Genomic DNA, 18,871 nt, shown 5'->3' on the forward strand with positions numbered 1-18,871 from the left:
GCCCTTTCAATAGTTAATATCTGAGATTTAATAGAGGCCTGGTATGCCCCAGGATGCTCCAAGGAAGCAGTGGATATTTAGAGGGTCTTGGAAATTTTGTTTACATTTTCTGGTGTAGACCTTTCAAACATGATTTAAAGTGACACTCCAGGCACCCAGACAACTTCTGCCCATTGGAGTGGTCTGGGTGCCAACTCCCACTACCCTTAACCCTGCAACTGTAAATATTGCAGTTTTTATAAACCGGACCCTGGACCAGCGCCGAGGGACATCGGCGCTGGACTCCGGTAAGTCACTGAAGGGGTTTAAACCCCTTCAGCAACCTGGGATGGGGGTTGGGATGGAGAGGGGACCTGCAGTGCCAGGAAAACGGTTTGTTTTCCTGGCACTGGAGTGTCCCTTTAAACATGTTAAATCTAATCTAACAGGATTTCTGACATCACTCATTGGTTTTTCATTGGGTCATTAGATCTCAGATGCCCTAAAGGACAGACCTTCGTATTGTTTTGTCTTTTAAGACTGTCATTAGTTAACAGAGTCTGACAGACCTCTTTATACTGATTATTGTTTCCCAAATACCTGTATCTATATAGTTTATGGTGTTGAATAGAAAATGATGTTTCATTTGATTAGGGACTGAGTAGATGGAGTTAAGTTGTGGAGGCAAAAAAGTCAGGTGGCAGAGTGAAATTCTAGGGGTAGTAACAAGCATTCCATAATATTTAAATTTCACAAGCCACCACCAGTTGAAGGTGCAGTGAGAAGATCTCAAAAGGCTGGATACAGTTGATCATGAAGTGAGATGGGGAGTTTCAAATCCAGGACCTGGAGCTTTGTTGGGGTGCAAGATGACAGAAAGTTTGGGAAAAATATTTCTAGATGCCATGAAATAGGGTGTTGATGGATAGCTTAAAAGTCAGGACCAGGGCTGAATCTTGTTCAAGGTTTGAGGTTTAGGATTCACTGTCTATGTGGAAGCAAATAGACTGGTAATTTAGATGACTGGACCTGGATGAAGGATGAGATGCAGCAACATGGACAGTTCAGTAGTCAGGACCTCGGGTTGGTGTTGCAATATTATTTGCAGATGGCGTGCAGATGCAATACAATGACTAGACCTGGAACAGAGACTGAGGAACTGAAAGTGGGGTGGGAAATGTAGGAATCAGTGCTTGGAGCTCGGTTGGTAAACTGAGAAAGAATGTGTATTGCCTTATGCTGGGCTGGAGAGACTGTTTAAAATAAAGTGGGTAAGACAATGCAATGCATGAAAAGTTTTTGTTGCAGCTGTGTGTGGGTGAGCAGCAGGGAGACACAGATACAAACACACAGCAGGTGCACGGATGTCTGTGCTGTGTCAATACAGTTTGTTTTGTGGGGGAGCCGGGGGATGTGAAAGTGAGGGGAGCAATTTGGTTTTATGAAAGATTCGTAAACAACTCCCTCCCCAGTCATAAAAAAAAACCACAAACATGGCTATTCACTAAAATGACAATTCGAGATGAATTCAACATGAATTTTAAATGTAAGGCCAAAGGAGCAGAAGTGGAAGCATAGGTAACTTAAATACTTTTTCCAGTTCAGCGATTTTGCCCATAAATGTGAAATTCACTTTGAATTCTCACTTAAGTAAATAATCCAGAAAGCTACCATGATCTATTAAAGGCTGGAGGGTTATAAACAGGGCCGGCCTTACGAGTGCCTTACGAGGTGCCATGGCATTTGTGTTGCCTGGCGGCTGACATAGCTAGCACACACAGGGTCGAGTTCTGTCAGATTTCAAGCAGTGGCAGATTTTACGACAACAAACAGGGTAGGTGGGGGGGGAGCTAACTATGAGGTGGGGTAGAGCTAAAGGGTGGTGTGGCAGAATCCGCTGCCCAGTTATACACTGAGGTAAAGCAGGAAGGAGTCCCTGCATCCCCAACAACTAGACTACAATGCCTCCACTCCCTCCTGCAGCCAGTGCTTATAACGGAAAAAGGTAACTTTGCTGCAGAGGGATTTAGATAGACTAGGGGACTGGGCACTCGAATGGCAAATTAAATTCAATGTGGAAAAATGCAAAGTTATGCACTTCAGCGTCAAGAATGCACATGCAACTTATACCCTTAATGGAAGGGTATTAGGGATAACAACACACAAGAAGGACTTGGGAATTGTTATAGACAACAAACTATGCAACAATGAGCAATGTCAATCAGCAGTGGCTAAGGCCAGTAAGGTATTGCCATGCATGAAAAAGGGCATTCATTCTAGGGATTAGAATATAATTTTGCCGCTTTATAAATCGCTGGTAAGACCACATCTTGAATATGCTATGCATTTTTGGGCACCTGTTCTAAAAAAAGATATTATGGCACTAAAAAGAGTGCAGAGGTGGGCTACAAAATTAATAGAAGGGATTGAACATTTAGCTATGGTTAGCAAATTTAAACCTATTTAGTTTAGAAAAACGTCGCCTCAGGAATATGATAACATTATACAAATATATCCGGGGCCATTGTGTGGAAATCTATTCACAAACCGGACTTTACATAGGACACGAGGTCATGCGTTTAGACTGTAAGAAAGAAGATTTAGTCTAAGGCAAAGGAAAGGTTTTTTTTCTTTTACTGTAAGAACAATAGTGATGTACCGAACGGTTCGCTGGCGAATAGTTCCCAGCGAACATAGGGTGTTCGCGTTCGCCACGGCGGGCGAACACATGCGCGGTTCGATCCGCCCCCTATTCGTCATCATTGAGTAAACTTTGACCCTGTACCTCACAGTCAGCAGACACATTCCAGCCAATCAGCAGCACACCCTCCCTAGCAGACCCTCCCACCTCCTGGACAGCATCCATTTTAGATTCATTTGGAAGCTGCATACATTTTTTTTTTAATTTTTTTTTTATTATTATTTTTATTTTTTTTATTTCATTTTTTTAAATTATTTATTTTTGTAGTGCATGGAGGTATAACAAATGAGCATGTGGTACCCCAACGGCATTCCTCATGCTTTTCAATTGTAACAATAGGGTATATGTTAATACCCTAGTCTGCGCGGAGCCCTCCATGGGTGAAGATGGATTAATTTTTTTTTGCGCTCGGGTTTTTTATTTTATTTTTAAATTCGACGGGTATGATGGCTTTTTATTTGCCCTTTTTTGGGGGCTGAAAAATGAAGATTTTAGAAAAAAGAAGACGTTGAATAGTAAGTTGAATTTTACTTTACAGGGTAGTAATTTTATTCCCCCCTCACTATTTTTTAGGGTGAGGGGGGTAGGTAGGGGCTTTTTTATTTGGGTGAGTGGCTAGGGGCTTGGGGACCCCTAGTCACCTTTGATGGGGGAGGGGGGATTTTCATTTAGGGCCCCCACCCGCCGCTCAGGGGTGGGGGCCGGGGGGGACAGTAGGTCCCCCCCCCCTATTGTTGTTTATGGCCCCCACCCGCAGCTCAGGGGTGGGGGCCGGGGGGAGGACAGTAGGTCCCCCCTCTTATTATAACTTAGGACCCCCACCCGCCGCTCAGGGGTGGGGGCGGGGGGGAGGACAGTAGGTCCCCCCCCATTATTCTTTTATAGGGCCCCCACCCGCAGCTCAGGAGCCATGTTACTCTGTATATAGAGGGAGCCATGTTACTCTGTATATAGAGGGGAGCCATGCTACTCTGTATATAGAGGGGAGCCATGCTACTCTGTATATAGAGAGGAGCCATGTTTACACTGTATATAGAGAGGAGCCATGTTACTCTGTATATAGAGAGGAGCCATGTTTACACTGTATATAGAGAGGAGCCATGTTTACACTGTATATAGAGGGGAGCCATGTTACTCTGTATATAGAGGGAGCCATGTTATTCTGTATATAGAGGGAGCCATGTTTACACGGTATATAGAGGGAAGCCATGTTACTCTGTATATAGAGAGGAGCCATGTTTACACTGTATATAGAGGGAGCCATGTTACTCTGTATAAAGAGAGGAGCCATGTTTACACTCTATATAGAGAGGAGCCATGTTACACTGTATATAGAGAGGAGCCATGTTTACACTGTATATAGAGGGGAGCCATGTTACTCTGTATATAGAGGGAGCCATGTTATTCTGTATATAGAGGGAGCCATGTTTACACGGTATATAGAGGGAGCCATGTTTACACGGTATATAGAGAGGAGCCATGTTTACACTGTATATAGAGGGAGCCATGTTACTCTGTATATAGAGGGAGCCATGTTACACTGTATATAGAGGGGAGCCATGTTACACTGTATATAGAGGGAGCCATGTTATTCTGTATAGAGAGGGAGCCATGTTTACACGGTATATAGAGGGAAGCCATGTTACTCTGTATATAGAGAGGAGCCATGTTTACACTGTATATAGAAGGAGCCATGTTTACACGGTATATAGAGGGAAGCCATGTTACTCTGTATATAGAGGGAGCCATGTTACTCTGTATATAGAGGGAGCCATGTTTACACGGTATATAGAGGGAAGCCATGTTACTCTGTATATAGAGAGGAGCCATGTTTACACTGTATATAGAGGGGAGCCATGTTACTCTGCATATAGAGGGGAGCCATGTTACTCTGTATATAGAGGGGAGCCATGTTTACTCTGTATATAGAGGGAGCCATGTTACTATCTGAGGTGGTTAACTATGATTGGCCCTGGCATGTTTGTTAGTCTGGCCTGCATGGTTGTCTGGCATGAATAAAAGTAGCATGTTTCAACTATATTAGTAGTTAGACTAGTTTGCACTAAAACATGTGCAAATGGGGAGTTTGCGGTTGTGCAAATGGACTGTTTGCGGTTGTTTGCGGTGCGTTAAACGGGGAGTTTGGTCTGTCACTGTGAAGCGGGCGTAACCCTTACACTACCTGATCGATACAACATCATACCTGATGTTTTAAAGCACGTTATTCCAAACAATTTAGGAATGTTAGGTGATTTATGCCCTTTATGGATTAAAACCAGACTCTGCATCAACTATGTAATTTTCCATGGGAGTTTTTCCATGGATCCCCCTCCGGCATGCCACAGTCCAGGTGTTCGTCCCCTTGAAACAACTTTGCCATCACTATTGTGGCCAGAAAGAGTCCCTGTGGGTTTTAAAAATCGCCAGCCCATTGAAGTCTATGGCGGTTCGCCCGTTCGCGAACATTTGCAGAAGTTCGCGTTCGCCGTTCGCGAACCGAAAATTTTATGTTCGTGACATCACTAAAGAACAATAATGATGTGGAATTCTCTGCCTGAAGAAGTGGTTTTATCAGAGTCCATACAGATGTTTAAACAGCAACTAGATGCATACTTGCAAAAACAGAATATTCAAGGATATAATCTTTCAATGAAGGGTAATAGCTTCTTGATCCAAGGATAAATCTGACTGCCATTCATGGGTCAAATTTGAATTTTTTCCTAGTTTGTTGCAAAATTGGAAGTGCTTCAAACTGGTTGTTTTTTTTTTTTACTTCTTTTGGATCAACAGCAAAAAAGCAAATGTGAGGAAGGCTAAACTTGATGGACACATGTCTCTTTTCAGCCTTTTTAACTGACTAACTGTAACTGTATGTGTGTAACTGTGTGTGTGTGTGTGTAACTCTGAGTCTGTTTTATTTTTTGATAATTTCATATTTTAAAAAAAAAAATATATATATATATTTAAAGTTTATTCAAAAACATTAAAAAATTTAAAATGCTTATCCAACATTATTAAAATGAGGCGGAAGTCCGAGGAAAGATAGTTACACTGGATCATGTTATGTCTAGATAACACAAGAGAAACACTTGGCAATACATTTACCTAACGGAGGGATTTGGCACATTTACTGATCACCGGCTAGATGCCAGGCATAACCAAGGATTTTGGTGACTTCTGCAAACTATATAATTTGTTAAGAAAGCTGCATCATTGGTTCCAGGTGGTTTGTTATCATTGAACCCTTTAAAAGATCACTCTAAGCACCAAAACCACTACAGCTAATGTAGTAGTTATGATGCTCAAAGTACCCTGGTGTCCCCTTCTCTCCCATTCAAAAATGGTTTGACTACGTACAATAGTCGGGGTGCCAGCAAGCTTTAGTGGTTATGGTGCTTGGAGTTTTTCTTTAAAAGCATGACAGTGGGTTATTATGTTTGTCTTTATAGTTGATATAGCAGCTAATTTAGATATGTACTGTTGTTTTCTTGAAAAACTTGCACATAACTTAAAACACCGTGTTTCAGTTTTAATCATTAATCTATTTATAGATTTACTTTTCTATGTGGCACAAAACAAAAGCTGTGAAATCACTAAACACATTTTAAAAGTATTTCTTAATTATATAGCTCCCTCTCACACAAAATACTTAAAGAGGCATAAGCACCATAGCCACTACAGCTTAATATAGTCTTAGGGCGCCATCCATTGCTGGAGTGGCTTTCTGTTTGCCAGAGAGCATATTTTTTGTCAAACAAGCTCAACAAGAAACAGGGGTGAGGGGGCAGTACAAAAAATATTTTTTAGCTTCATAACTACTACAATGACCTGTAGTGGTTATGGTGCTTAGAGTGTCCTTTATACATACATTTTATAAAAACCACGTGGTTTAAGACATTAAAGCACCTCTATAAAAAGCAAGTCTATCATCTCGTTTTGATGTATATTGTATATACTCACTTCCCTCTGCATTTTCTCTGATTGTTAAATTTTATACGGACACCCAGTAAACCATCAGTACACAACAGAGCATGTTTATGGGATTTATACATAAAGCAGTAAAGCGGTAAGACTTTGGGATTATAAAATGGTTTTATATTGTAACTATAGAATCATTAATTCATGTGAAGGGTTACAAACACACATTAAATGACAAATAAACATCACCTTGAACATAGCACAATTGAGATAGCTCATGTGTTATTCTTGGATAAGAATTGCCCAGATGGGTTCTTCATTTGGGTAATGAGATCCTTAACCCCATCAAAAGAATTATAAGAATTAACAGATCACATGTGAGATGGACAATGTAAAAAGAGGTTGTGAAAGAAGAGCATTGATGGGGAATTGAATATTAACTTGGGAAAAAGACCTGCAACATTGGCTTGGGTGCATTAAACCTTGGGTGATTTTTGGGGGGAGATTTAGCGTGTGGTTAGTACGCTAGGTGCAGATACTTTTCCTTTTTATTAAATTCCTTCTGAAGTGGTTGGCTTCTCCTCAGGAGCGGCTTCAGGCTGTTCAAAACGTCTAGGTGGAAGTCCAGCTAGCTGTCGACACTTCTCATCTGTGGAGGAGGGAGGTAGTAAATGTTACTATAGGTAGAGTAGGCAAGAGTAAAAAGAAAAAAAAAATATGGGAAGAGTATACTAGAGAGTATCCATTATACCCTCCTATGTAACACTCACCTTGAATCACTTCATGCTCCTTGCACATTATTCGAGTGCAGATCTCCTTGTTCAACATATAGACACGTCTCACACTGCAAAACGAGGGCAGTAGAAGCAGAAAATGGGGGAGGGGAAAGAGATAGAGATTGGGTAAAACATAGTTGAAAATGGTAGATAGGAGAGGGGGTAATAAGATGTAAATATATGATAAACAGAAGAATAAAAATGTGGGTCACATGGATTGGTGAAGAAAGGGACTGAGCCATTCCCTGGACCACTGCCAGGTATTTTCCTCCCCCATCCCACTCACACATGGGGTGGAGGAAACAGAGTTAATCATATAGCCCTCCAAAGTTAATATCGGAATTGTTGGCCCTCCAACTCTTGTGTAATATGGGGGAGGTCCACTTGATTCTCAAGGTTACTACTTGGACCTCACAAATCCGATATGCATTTAATTTTGTTTCTAGTTAGGAGGAGGTGGTTATGGCCATAAACAGAGACAATGTTTCCTGTTTGCCTCTGTATTTTGACAATTTCACAAAGTTTCTTCCAGTTGTCTGGCTAACCCAGAACTTGCGCCAGAAGAAACTGGAAGGGATGAGTTATGCTCAAAATTCAGACATGAGACATACTAGTAAATAGCAGAGTTTATTTTTTTAATTTGAAGTCCAATAGTAACTTATTTCACAGTTTATGATGTATGCTACCCTAGCTAATGCAATGAGCCTGTTGTAGCTACATAGAAAATCAAAGAGTGAATTGACCTCATTAGTCTAGACCAGGGATAGGCAATCTTAAGCGCTCACATTTTTGTTAACAATATATGTCCCTTGATGATTTGCCATCATTATGGATGTCAGAGCATTATGGGAGAAGTAGATTAGAACATCTGGAATACCAAAGGTGGCCTACCCCTGGTTTAAACAAATGTAATGTAAAACTGCATGCCGCAGATTAGATTATTTGAAGCCTGGTGAACTGGCAATCATTCCATTTCTAAGCTTGAAATGTATCCCAAAGGTGAAGTAAAGCCTTGAGAGAGAGACAAGTAACATAGCTCGGTTATATGGGTGGACACCATTATCAAGCCTGAACAGTAGTTTTGCCAGACTATGATTTCATTTTAGGACGCCTATTACTAATGTATGCTTGAGGGATATTTTTATTGACCTCCTTTAATTGTCTTCTGTTGTGGCAACCCTATTTCATAGAGAATGTAACTCAGGATCCTTCAAGAATTTTATGACTCACAACATATATTTTGTATTACATTATTAAGTTAATAGTGTCCCACCTCTTATTTCTAGGTCTGAAAAACAGGTGGCAATTGTAGTGCATATGTTGGATCTATAGTGTAATCACATATTGCTGTGCTCTTGGAAAACAGTATTATTTTAATTTTGGTCAAGAATTAGCCTTTTCTCAGCAGAATACTGGGTACTATGGCACTTTGTTACCTGGTCACACACAGGTAGCTAATACACTGTTTAACTGGCTTCTGAACGGAATACACCCGTGTGCAGGGGTATTGTACTTCTCTGCAATCTAACAGGGCAGGTGCAAAGCAGACAGGTATAACAGAGAGAAATGGAGATAATGTGAAAAATAACAGATAAGCGAGATGTATGGATAAAATATGGAATAGGGGAGGGGGAGAAAGAAAATAGGACATAGAAAAAGTATGGGTCAGAATGAGTTAATTATAGAGAAATCCAGATAGAAAGTGTCAGAACAAAAATATAAATGTGGAACAGGTCAGAGGGTCAATTTGAGAATTACTCAAATAAAGAGAGTCACAGGTAGTAAATCACAACAATGAAGAGAGTCATAGAGAGAGTATCGGTGATCAATACAGAGTAAGATAGAATTAATCAGAAAAACAAGAAGAGTCTCAGGCAGTGAGCCACAGAGAGCAAGATAGAGTAAAAAAGAGAGTCAGGCAGAAATAGTAACATAAAGAGAGTTGGATTAAGTGACCCAAAAGATAACGAGTATCACAGAATGTGTAAGGTAGAGAGTGCCAGACAGAGTAAGTAACATAAAGAGAGACAGGTAACATGAGACAGAGACAGTATCACAGAGAGCGAGTCAGAGAGAGCGTCAAGGTGATTGACACAGAGTCAGAGAAAGCCAGTCATTTTCAAAAGCAAGAAAAAGAGAGAGTGCCCCAGAGAGAGAATCCGAGAAAACGTTAAAAAGAGAGATAAGAACCAGACAGTCAGTTAGACAATTGGAAATGGTGGGTGGTGAAAGTTGAGTAAACCACAGATTCAGGGTTAATTAGTTAAAAAGTAAGTTAAAGAGTAAGTTGGGGGAGAGAGTAAGGGAATCGGGGTAAAATGAGAGAAACGTTAAACAATAATTCATGAACTCCTGTCTAGTTATTACTTATACAGATATTAACACTAAGAGAAACTGTATGCACACTCACAAACACAAAGCCCCAAATCATGGCTTATATGCAACCACTCACAAATATTGCAAAGACACAATTCATACACAAACATGTATAATCCAAGGACACGCACTACGAAAAAATAATACATTTTTACTCTTACCTCCAGTTTCAGCAGATGGATGACTTCCTGTATCGTCTGAAAAATAGAGTGCATACTATTGAGGCACAGGGCACCACATATTCCTTCAATCTTAATGACCCCATGTTAAATGAATACTACAGCATTGGGAATACAAAACTGTCCGTAAGTTTATGACACTCCTTAGCCTCTTCCCCCCCCCCCCCCCCCCCATGTGCATTAAAGGGTTAGAAATCTTTTTAACACTAACTTTAATTCCAGCGCCGAGGTCCCTCGGCAATGGATCGTTCTCCACAACATCATGATGACAGAGGAACCTAACATGCATATATGGCTAGCATTGCGCGAACATTGAGTCAATGCTTTCCTATGGGGATTTTAAAGACCCTGGACAATCTTATGCAAAGCGTGCAGATATTTAATGTTTTTTTTCTGAGTTAAACTCTGTGAGAAGCCAGGAAGCGCCACTAGTGGCTGTCTTAACTATGCAAAGTAAACATTGCCGTTTCTCTGAAATGGCAATGTTTTACATTCCAAGGTTAAAAGGACAGGAGCACTGCACCAGGGAATGCCAGGAAAATGCCAGGTGGGCCAACAGCCTTTAAGTGGGCCGACAGCCTTTAAGTGGGCATGCAGTCTACCTGTGTCTCTCTATCATATTTCCTCTCCCTCTGTGTTTGCAATAAAGGGAGAAGCTTGTGGCTGCCAGTATTGTAACAATTAATGTTTTGCCACTGCCTCCATATCCCAAAGCGGCCTTAAACCTGAGACCAAGCAGTCCTCCCTCTAAGGACCTGGAAGTAGCACAGTGTCACCAGGACCATGCGGGAGTGAGGATCCAGAGAGGGTCAGGGAAGGTCATACTTTATGTTATAGGAAATTGGCATATCATGGGGGAGTAACATGGGGCAGGGAAGCTGGAGAAGACCTCTTGTAGGCTGGCACCAATATGAGCTGGGCATGATATTAGAGGATGAGGTTTGGGAGCTAATCTTTCCTATTATAAAGTACAATTTTCCCTCTTACTTTATTCCAACTATGTATCTGTGAGTGTATCTAATTGCCTATAATTTCCACCTGTTGTCTATCCCATTTGCACAACAGCATGTGAAATTGATTGTCACTCAGTGTTGCTTCCTAAGTGGACAGTTCGATTTCACAGAAGTGTGATTGACTTGGAGTTACATTGTGTTGTTTAAGTGTTCCCTTTATTTTTTTGAGCAGTGTATATATATATATATATATATATATATATATATATATATATATATACACACACACACATGTACTAGCACAGGTTTGAGGTTGTATTTTTCTTTTATTCGAATAAAAAAGTTGTATTTGCTAAATTTGAAAGTGGACTGTAATGCCATGAAATGCCCAGGCCTGTTTTTTTCTTTGAGTCTGGCACTACACTGCACCCAGACCACTTCAATGAGATGCCAACCAATGAGTTTGCACCAAGTGCCAACCAATGTCTTATTTCCTACAGTTGCCATGTAGTGGCATTGCCCAGTTCAATTGTTAACTTTTAAGATAATTTCCCCCCATTTTATTAGTAATTATTGTTATTCTACTACAGAATTCAGGATATGTATGATAATATTCCAAACAGGAATGAAATTGTTCTGAAGGCAACAGACTGCCCTTCTCCTCACTAAACCCTTTATATTCATTCCATAATGATGGAATACATATTAGTGGGAAGTTGAAGCAAAACAGGAAAATAATGATGAAGATGCTGTTTAAGCTTAATGGCACATTACGGATCTTCCATTTTCATCTATACATTGTGATGGTTAAATTGCTGGCCTACGTTTAAATAAAGTTTTAACACATCAGCTTGTACCATTCTGCTGGTGGCCTTTGTTGCCAATATGCACAAGGTATGTTCTCATGGTTTGCACAATCTGAGACTAAGCCAACGAGCGGTACAAAAATATTAGTATCAAAGACTTACCTACTGCAGGAGCTCCATCGGTTCCATCATCTAAAAACCAAAATCAGTGAGATTTTAAAAACATATACACAGAAAGCCATAATGCTACTTTTCATTGACATATACAAAATGAACTGTGTGTCAGTTGAATTACATGCTTCAGATGAAAACCTTTTTTTCTATACCATTCCCTGACATATGAAGTGGCCTGGGTGTCTATAGTGTCCATTTATGTCCTTCATTAAAGACCCCTCAATCTTGTGTCTGACTGGCCTGTCTGGTTCCATCCCATTGTAAAGAGATGCCCCAAGTGCCAACCGATGTATCATTTCCCACAGTGGCCATGTACTGTCATTGCCCAGTCCCAGTGTAAACTTTTTTAAATATTTTTTTATTATATGCTTTAGCAAATATTCGTTATTACCTAGTTATATAAATAGCTATGTTTCAGCGAACTAGCAGTCAAGACATTTTATTTGTTATGTATTGAATAGAGGAGAACATGGGGTTAAAGGGACATGCCATAGTGAATATACTCATTTTATTATGTTATGAAGATACTCCATTACAAAGATTTGCTGGATTTTCCAGACATCTGATCATTTGATTATCTGAGCACAAAATGTTAAACAGGAATTAGAGGACTATTTCTGCCAATCTCTGGCCATTTATTCTCTTGCACAGTACATTAGTGAGTTTCACAGGACGGGTCACTGATAATGCCAGTATAGCTGACATACAATACTCAGTCTACTGATCGAAAAGCTCTATGCCTCTATGGGATGGTCTGATAGAATTCTGGTTTTATTTTTTTGTCATTTTTATTTTTCCGTTGTTCTGCATCATAATGGCTTGCTTACCCATTTTTATGGTTGAAGAAAGAGAAGGAAGAGGATCTTCAAGCAAGACTCTCACATGTATAAAATATTCATTCATTACTTTATTTATTTTGTAGTTTTGTCTTTTTTCTTCTCTTGTTAAAATTGGTTACTGTCCCCTACTCCCTCATGCTTATTGATTTACATTGAGAGTTTAGGAATGAAGTAAGTCATTTGTCTCCACCGATTGCATTCCCAAATTCCCTATCCCTTTTTTTCCTATTCTAATGTGAGTGCATAACAATTTACAGAGTCTTAAAACTACATCAAAGTAGATTAGAAGTGAATGTGTGCAAATAAGATAAATTCTTCATGCTTTATATAATATTTTCAATAAATAATTGGTTATCAATAGGTCAAAAAGTCACTTAGTATGTCCCAGAACAGCCTTGTCCCTGGTCATATCCCGATCACATGCCCCTAGGCCAGGGGTGGGGAACCTTCGGCTCTCCAGATGTTTTGGACTACACCTCCCATGATGCTTTGCCAGCATTATGTGTGTAAGAGCATTATGGGGGATGTAGTCCACAACATCTGGAGAGCCGAAGGTTGCCTATCCCTGCCCTAGGCTGAACGTACTTTCAGCCACTCTTAATGTAGAGCTCTTACATATTTTGAGACTTCTCAGTCACAGATGTAGAGATGGCAGAGATTATACAGAGTTTAATTTGGAAGTAAATATGATTGCAAATGCAAATGATCTGGAAAGTTAAATTAGGTTGATTGCAAATGAGCAATACGCCTCATCTTAAAATTAGCATTAGATATGATAATTTCATAGATTCAAAAGGAAAGTAAGATAGTTCAAAACAGACCAAATAGTGCCTGAATTATAGGAGGGTTAGTCACAAAAGCTATACAATTATTTAAAGGAAAATGTCACTGTTTTGTTTATTATTTCAATAAAATCTTTATGTTATAATACACTATCTTGTAAAAAAAAAATAAGAATTTGCATATTATGACATTTTTTAAGAAATGATTTGTCTCTGACACAGAGACTCTGAAAAGCTCATTATTTTGCCAGAATATATATATATTTTATTTTTTTACAGAAAATGTCGCAGGCAGAAAATGCACATGATAACGAGGAAAATCTGACCAAAGGTCCAAAACAATGACTGCCAGAAAGGGGGGGGGGGGGTAGAAAAGGTAGGCATGGGATATCCTAAAAAATATAAATATATGAATTAAAATATCTTGTATATTAAAACAAAGATTATATTATGATACATAACAATTTTCATGTCAATGTTCTTTTAATCACTCAAAAGAACCGTCTTCAATAATAACAGAATATGCCAAACATAGACGGACTACATTAGCAAAAAGGGCATGTTACCACCCATAAAGATAGACATCAATCAAGACTCACTGACAAGGACAGCTGAACGCTTTATGAATTAGTTGCTAAATGCCACAATCGTAACGATTAGAAAAATCCTATGGTAATTCAATCAACACTGTGACTCCATATAAAAACAAACCTCAATATTGTTGGTCTTACAATAGTTTTTTAGAATTGCTTAAAACCAAGGCCAAAGAACAATGACACAAGACCAGGGGTAAGAAGATAAACTAGTTAAGTCATCTTTGGCTGTTACTAATTAGTAATGGTTATTCTACTAAATAATTCAGGATATGATTGGCAATATTCCAAAAAGGAATGAAGTTGTTCTGATGGCAACAGACTGCTCTTCTTCTCACTCGATGGTTAGTATCCATTCCATAATGATGAAGATCAGATGTTCAACTTTAGTGGGGAGGTGCAGCCAAAGAGCAAAAAGGCAAAAGAGTGGTGTAGATGCTGTTTAAGCTTAATGGCACATTACGGATCTTCCATTTTCATCTATACATTGTGATGGTTAGATTGCTGGCCAAAGTTTAAGTAAGGTTTTAACACATCAACTTGTACCATTCTGCTGGTGGCCTTTGTTGCCAATATGCACACGGTATGCTCTCATGATTTGCACAATCTGAGACTAAGACAACGAGCATTGAAAAATATTGGTATCAAAGACTTACCTACTGCAGGAGCTCCGTCGGTTCCATCATCTAAAAATCAGTGAGATTTTAAGAACATATAGACAGCTATTTGACAAAGAAAGCCATTATGCTACCTTTCATTGACATAAATAAAGTGAAATGTGTGTCAGTTGAATTATATCATTTAGCCCCCAAAAAATAAAAAATATTCTATTACCTTTCATTGACATATACACATCCACCTGATCACATTACATACACAGCGACACAGGTATCTATCATAGGGAAATATACAGTCATATGTCAACACTAAGAGATCACTATCAGGAATATTCACTAAAGTGAGAATTCAAAGTGCATGGAAAGTGCATTTAAATGTTTAGGACAAAGTAGCTTACGTAACTGAAAGTATAGCTGACTAAGACATTGGTTCCAATTCAGCTGTTTTTACCCTAAATTAGAAAATTACTTGGTATTGACTTTGAATGATCACTTTAGTAAATAACTCTGTATATATCTCCCACCCCTCCATACGTCACACTGTGTACTGCCCAATACCCTTAATACCCATTGAAAACAAACCACTATCCCACGTCTCTGATCACACTGTTACAAATTCACTGCCTTTGGAATGATTTTCGGAAGCTTGTTAATAAAGATATTTGGTTATAAAAAAAAGGCAGGTGTAGGCACTCACTATAATCTTAGACAGTATGTATATACCTACTCTCTTTGGATTACTCCAAAGAGAGTAGGTATATACATTATTTGTTACACAATATTGGGTTATTGTTAAGATTGAGTATAACCGTGCAATTTTTATAGTTCTGTTTGGCGCGGTTTATCACTTGTTGTTTTGTTACATTTAGTTATGACTTACCAACATCTCTCCGACTGATCACAAAACCCGGTTCTGGAATGGCTGCAAAAGATAAAATTATGTTCTTTCTATTAATCAAGTTATAACTTTTTTGGGGGTATGTTTTGCCTCTATAATACTAACAGCACATGCAGCAATACTGTCTAACGGAAACTTATAAATGCAAAGTATACTTATAATGATAACAATTTTATTGTAGAGAGATTTTTTACTGATACATGATACTAGCAGAATTGCTAGGAAATATATAAATTTTTCATTAAAAGTTGGAGTTTACCAAAATCAGTCAAAAACTAGTTATATTTTATCATATAGTGTAGCACTTTAAAAATGCTTATATGTCTACCTAAGTACATGAAAAAATGTATGTTGAAAAACTGATTGGTCAATAATCTCTCCTGGATTTGGGCCATTGTGTTCACCCTCAAATACTAGAGAAATAAACCTTCAGAGAGAAAAGCAAATAGTGTAAAAGGTCAGAATAAAGCAGTTGGGGAATTGTAAAGACTAACACCCTATCATGTTAATACTATTTAATATGAAGAGGTAGATCAATATAAACTCCGATACCCAATCCTGAGTAATAAAATAACTCCTGTTGGTACCACACTACTTCGAGATGGCAACTGCAACCATACCTGAATATGTTCAGAAAATTAGGAAATTGCGCAAGTGCTTTGTGATTACAACATCTATCACAGTAGACATAAGACAATGGACATTTAAAAAACTTGGGGTAAGGGGGTGACTTAAGATTATTATCTACAAGATACACGATTTAATCTAGTCCAGTTTTAACTTGGAGGAAAGGGGGTGACTTAAGATGAATGTTCTCTCTCGCCTTGACTACTGCAATCCCCTTCTCAGTGGTCTTACACGTTCCCAGATTGCACCGTTGCAATCTATAATGAATGCGGCGGCAAGGCTCATTTTCCTGTCCGCTCGCACCTCCCACGCCTCCCCGCTCTGTCAGTCCCTGCATTGGCTTCCAGTTAAATATAGGACTCAAATTAAAATTCTGTTTCTTGCTTACAAGTCCCTACATAATGCTGCTCCAACCTACCTATCCTCCCTAATACACAAGTATGTCCCGTCCAGGCCCCTACGCTCTGCCAAAGACCTATGTATATCCTCTGTCCGTACTCCCACCTCTAACGCTCGCCTCCAAGACTTTTCCAGGGCTGCACCTCTTCTGTGGAACTCCCTTCCCTTCTCCGTAAGACTTTCATCCAGTCTCCACTCATTCAAAATATCATTGAAAACTCACTTCTTTAAGATAGCATATCAATTAAACTGTTAGCAGGTTTTTATCCCCCACCCCCATGACTCCTCTCCTGCAACTGTAAAAATTACCTACTAAGCTCTCAGTGAATACTTTTCTAACAACCTACTTCACACCCCTACTTTTACCCTTTGTGCCACTATACCCCACTCCCATTGAGCAGGGCCCTCCACCTCTCCGTTCCTGTACGTCCAGTTGTCTGGTTACAATTACATGTCTGTACAGCACTACGGAATCTGATGAAACTATATAAATAATAAAATAATAATATCTTCAAGATACATGATTTAATCTAGTCCAGTTTTTGCAAACTGCAGATCTGAGTAGACGTCTATGTTCTGGCTCCATGAAATGAGGTCTATCTTAGAAGTAATCATGGCTAGCAGTCCATTTGTGGGAGTTTAATTCCCATGGTTCAGAACACTCACCCAAAGCAGTGACAGCCAGCAGGAGTGAGCACAGGAAACCTTTATTTAACCCATCCATATCTGTGGGGAAAGAAGAGACAGACAGACATTTTGGTACAGACAGGGGACAGATAGAAAGAAGAGGAGATTGAAAACATGTATAAGGCTAGAAAGCAACATGCAGGATTCTGAAGAGAGAAATTAGTGGTGGGATATGATAAAATATATCCTATTGAAAAGCCTTAATATACGTTACATAAAAGGGAGAAGGGAGAGGGATAGGGTAGAATGTATCAGAGGTGGATCTGATATGGTATATCAGACTGAAAGTCATTGATATATATACACAGGTTGGAGGGTGGAATGTAGAGAAGGATATGATATTAATATCAGAGGAGAATATTATATAACATGTTAGACTGACAGGCCTTAATGTGCATAACTTGGATTGGGGAGGATAAGTATTAGAGGGGAAATTATATGATGTATTAGAGTGAAAGTATTTAATATGTAAAGCTAGAAGGAGAGAAGTGAGAAAGGTAGAATATAATATTGACAAAGAGGCCTTAAAAAGTATAGCTGGGAGGGGTAAAGTGAGAAAAGAATATGATAAATGTATCAGACTGACATTATAGCTGTGTAGCATAGAGGGGAGAAGAGAGACAGAGATATTATTAAACAAAAACAATTTGAAAGTCCTTTGTATGCATGCCATGGAGGAGAAAAGATTTAAAAAAAAAATGTTTTTAAAAAAAACATGACATTTTAAAGATAGAATTCGAAAGAAGTCTAAAGAAGTTGTTGAGTTTAGTAATATAAGAAAATTTAAAATGCAAAAATAAGGCTGAACATTCTAGCAAAACACTCTTTCTATCTCTTTCCATCTCTTCCCCTATCTCTCTCTTTCTGTCTGTCTCACTCTCTCTGTCTTCTCTCGCCATTTCGCTCTCTCATTTTGTCTCTCTTTCTATCTCTGTATACATCTCTCCCCATCTCTCTCTGCTTCCATGTCTTTATCAGTGATACCTGATTCACTCAGAAGTCTCGTTGCATGCACCTTTTCCTCTCTTGCAGTCTGTCTATCTTTCTCTCAATCTCTCTCTTTCTGTCTCTCACACTTTCTCCATCTCTCTTTTGCCATGTCTGTATATAGTGATACCTGATTTACTTACTAGTCTCTTTGTATAAGCCTCTGCCTCTTAAACGGTCTGTCTGTCAGTCTCTCACTCTCTCTTTCTCTGTCCCCTTGCTCAACTCCCCTTTTTAGGCTCATTTTTGTCTTTTATCCAGTATTTCTGCATTAACAGACACACCCAGAGACACAAAATATTTTAGCGTGTGGCAGCTGTGTAGAATTCGCACATCTGTCTCTGTGTTCAGAGTGCATGCCTCAGATTGACTATATTGGCAATACATTTATCTGTGTATTTAACATTAGGTTTTCTTTATAACAAAAATAAAAAACTGTAAAAGTAATATATCGTGACTACTGCTCTCTGACCCACTCACTCTATGCCCATTCTAAAAAAGTGGGATTTATCTTACCTTCATCTCTGTTTATCTTCTTTTTCTTAATTGTGTTCTTTCATTTCTATATCCATTGATTATT

The 18,871-nt window shown here is 39.0% G+C and overlaps 1 protein-coding gene across 2 annotated transcripts; it reads right to left on the reverse strand.

Annotated features, from left to right (window-relative positions):
* Positions 1-6,709: 6,709 nt before the first annotated feature.
* MFAP5 (microfibril associated protein 5) lies at positions 6,710-18,488 on the reverse strand. 2 transcript variants are annotated; one of them, XM_063435112.1, is made up of 9 exons: positions 18,435-18,488; positions 17,284-17,343; positions 15,574-15,615; positions 14,733-14,762; positions 11,851-11,880; positions 9,912-9,947; positions 8,811-8,898; positions 7,369-7,442; positions 6,710-7,247 (listed from the first exon to the last, which is right to left on the reverse strand). In XM_063435112.1, exons 2-9 carry the CDS (start codon positions 17,339-17,341, stop codon positions 7,150-7,152), a joined length of 456 nt encoding a protein of 151 aa, XP_063291182.1. In that variant the 5' UTR covers positions 17,342-17,343; positions 18,435-18,488; the 3' UTR covers positions 6,710-7,149. The 2 variants fall into 2 exon arrangements, with proteins under 2 accessions (XP_063291182.1, XP_063291183.1); XM_063435113.1 differs by lacking the exon at positions 14,733-14,762 and having other exon boundaries at positions 18,435-18,485.
* Between the last annotated feature and the right edge of the window lie 383 nt (positions 18,489-18,871).

The sequence above is a fragment of the Pelobates fuscus genome, chromosome 10, assembly GCF_036172605.1.
Source record: "Pelobates fuscus isolate aPelFus1 chromosome 10, aPelFus1.pri, whole genome shotgun sequence".
Classification (NCBI taxonomy): domain Eukaryota; kingdom Metazoa; phylum Chordata; class Amphibia; order Anura; family Pelobatidae; genus Pelobates; species Pelobates fuscus.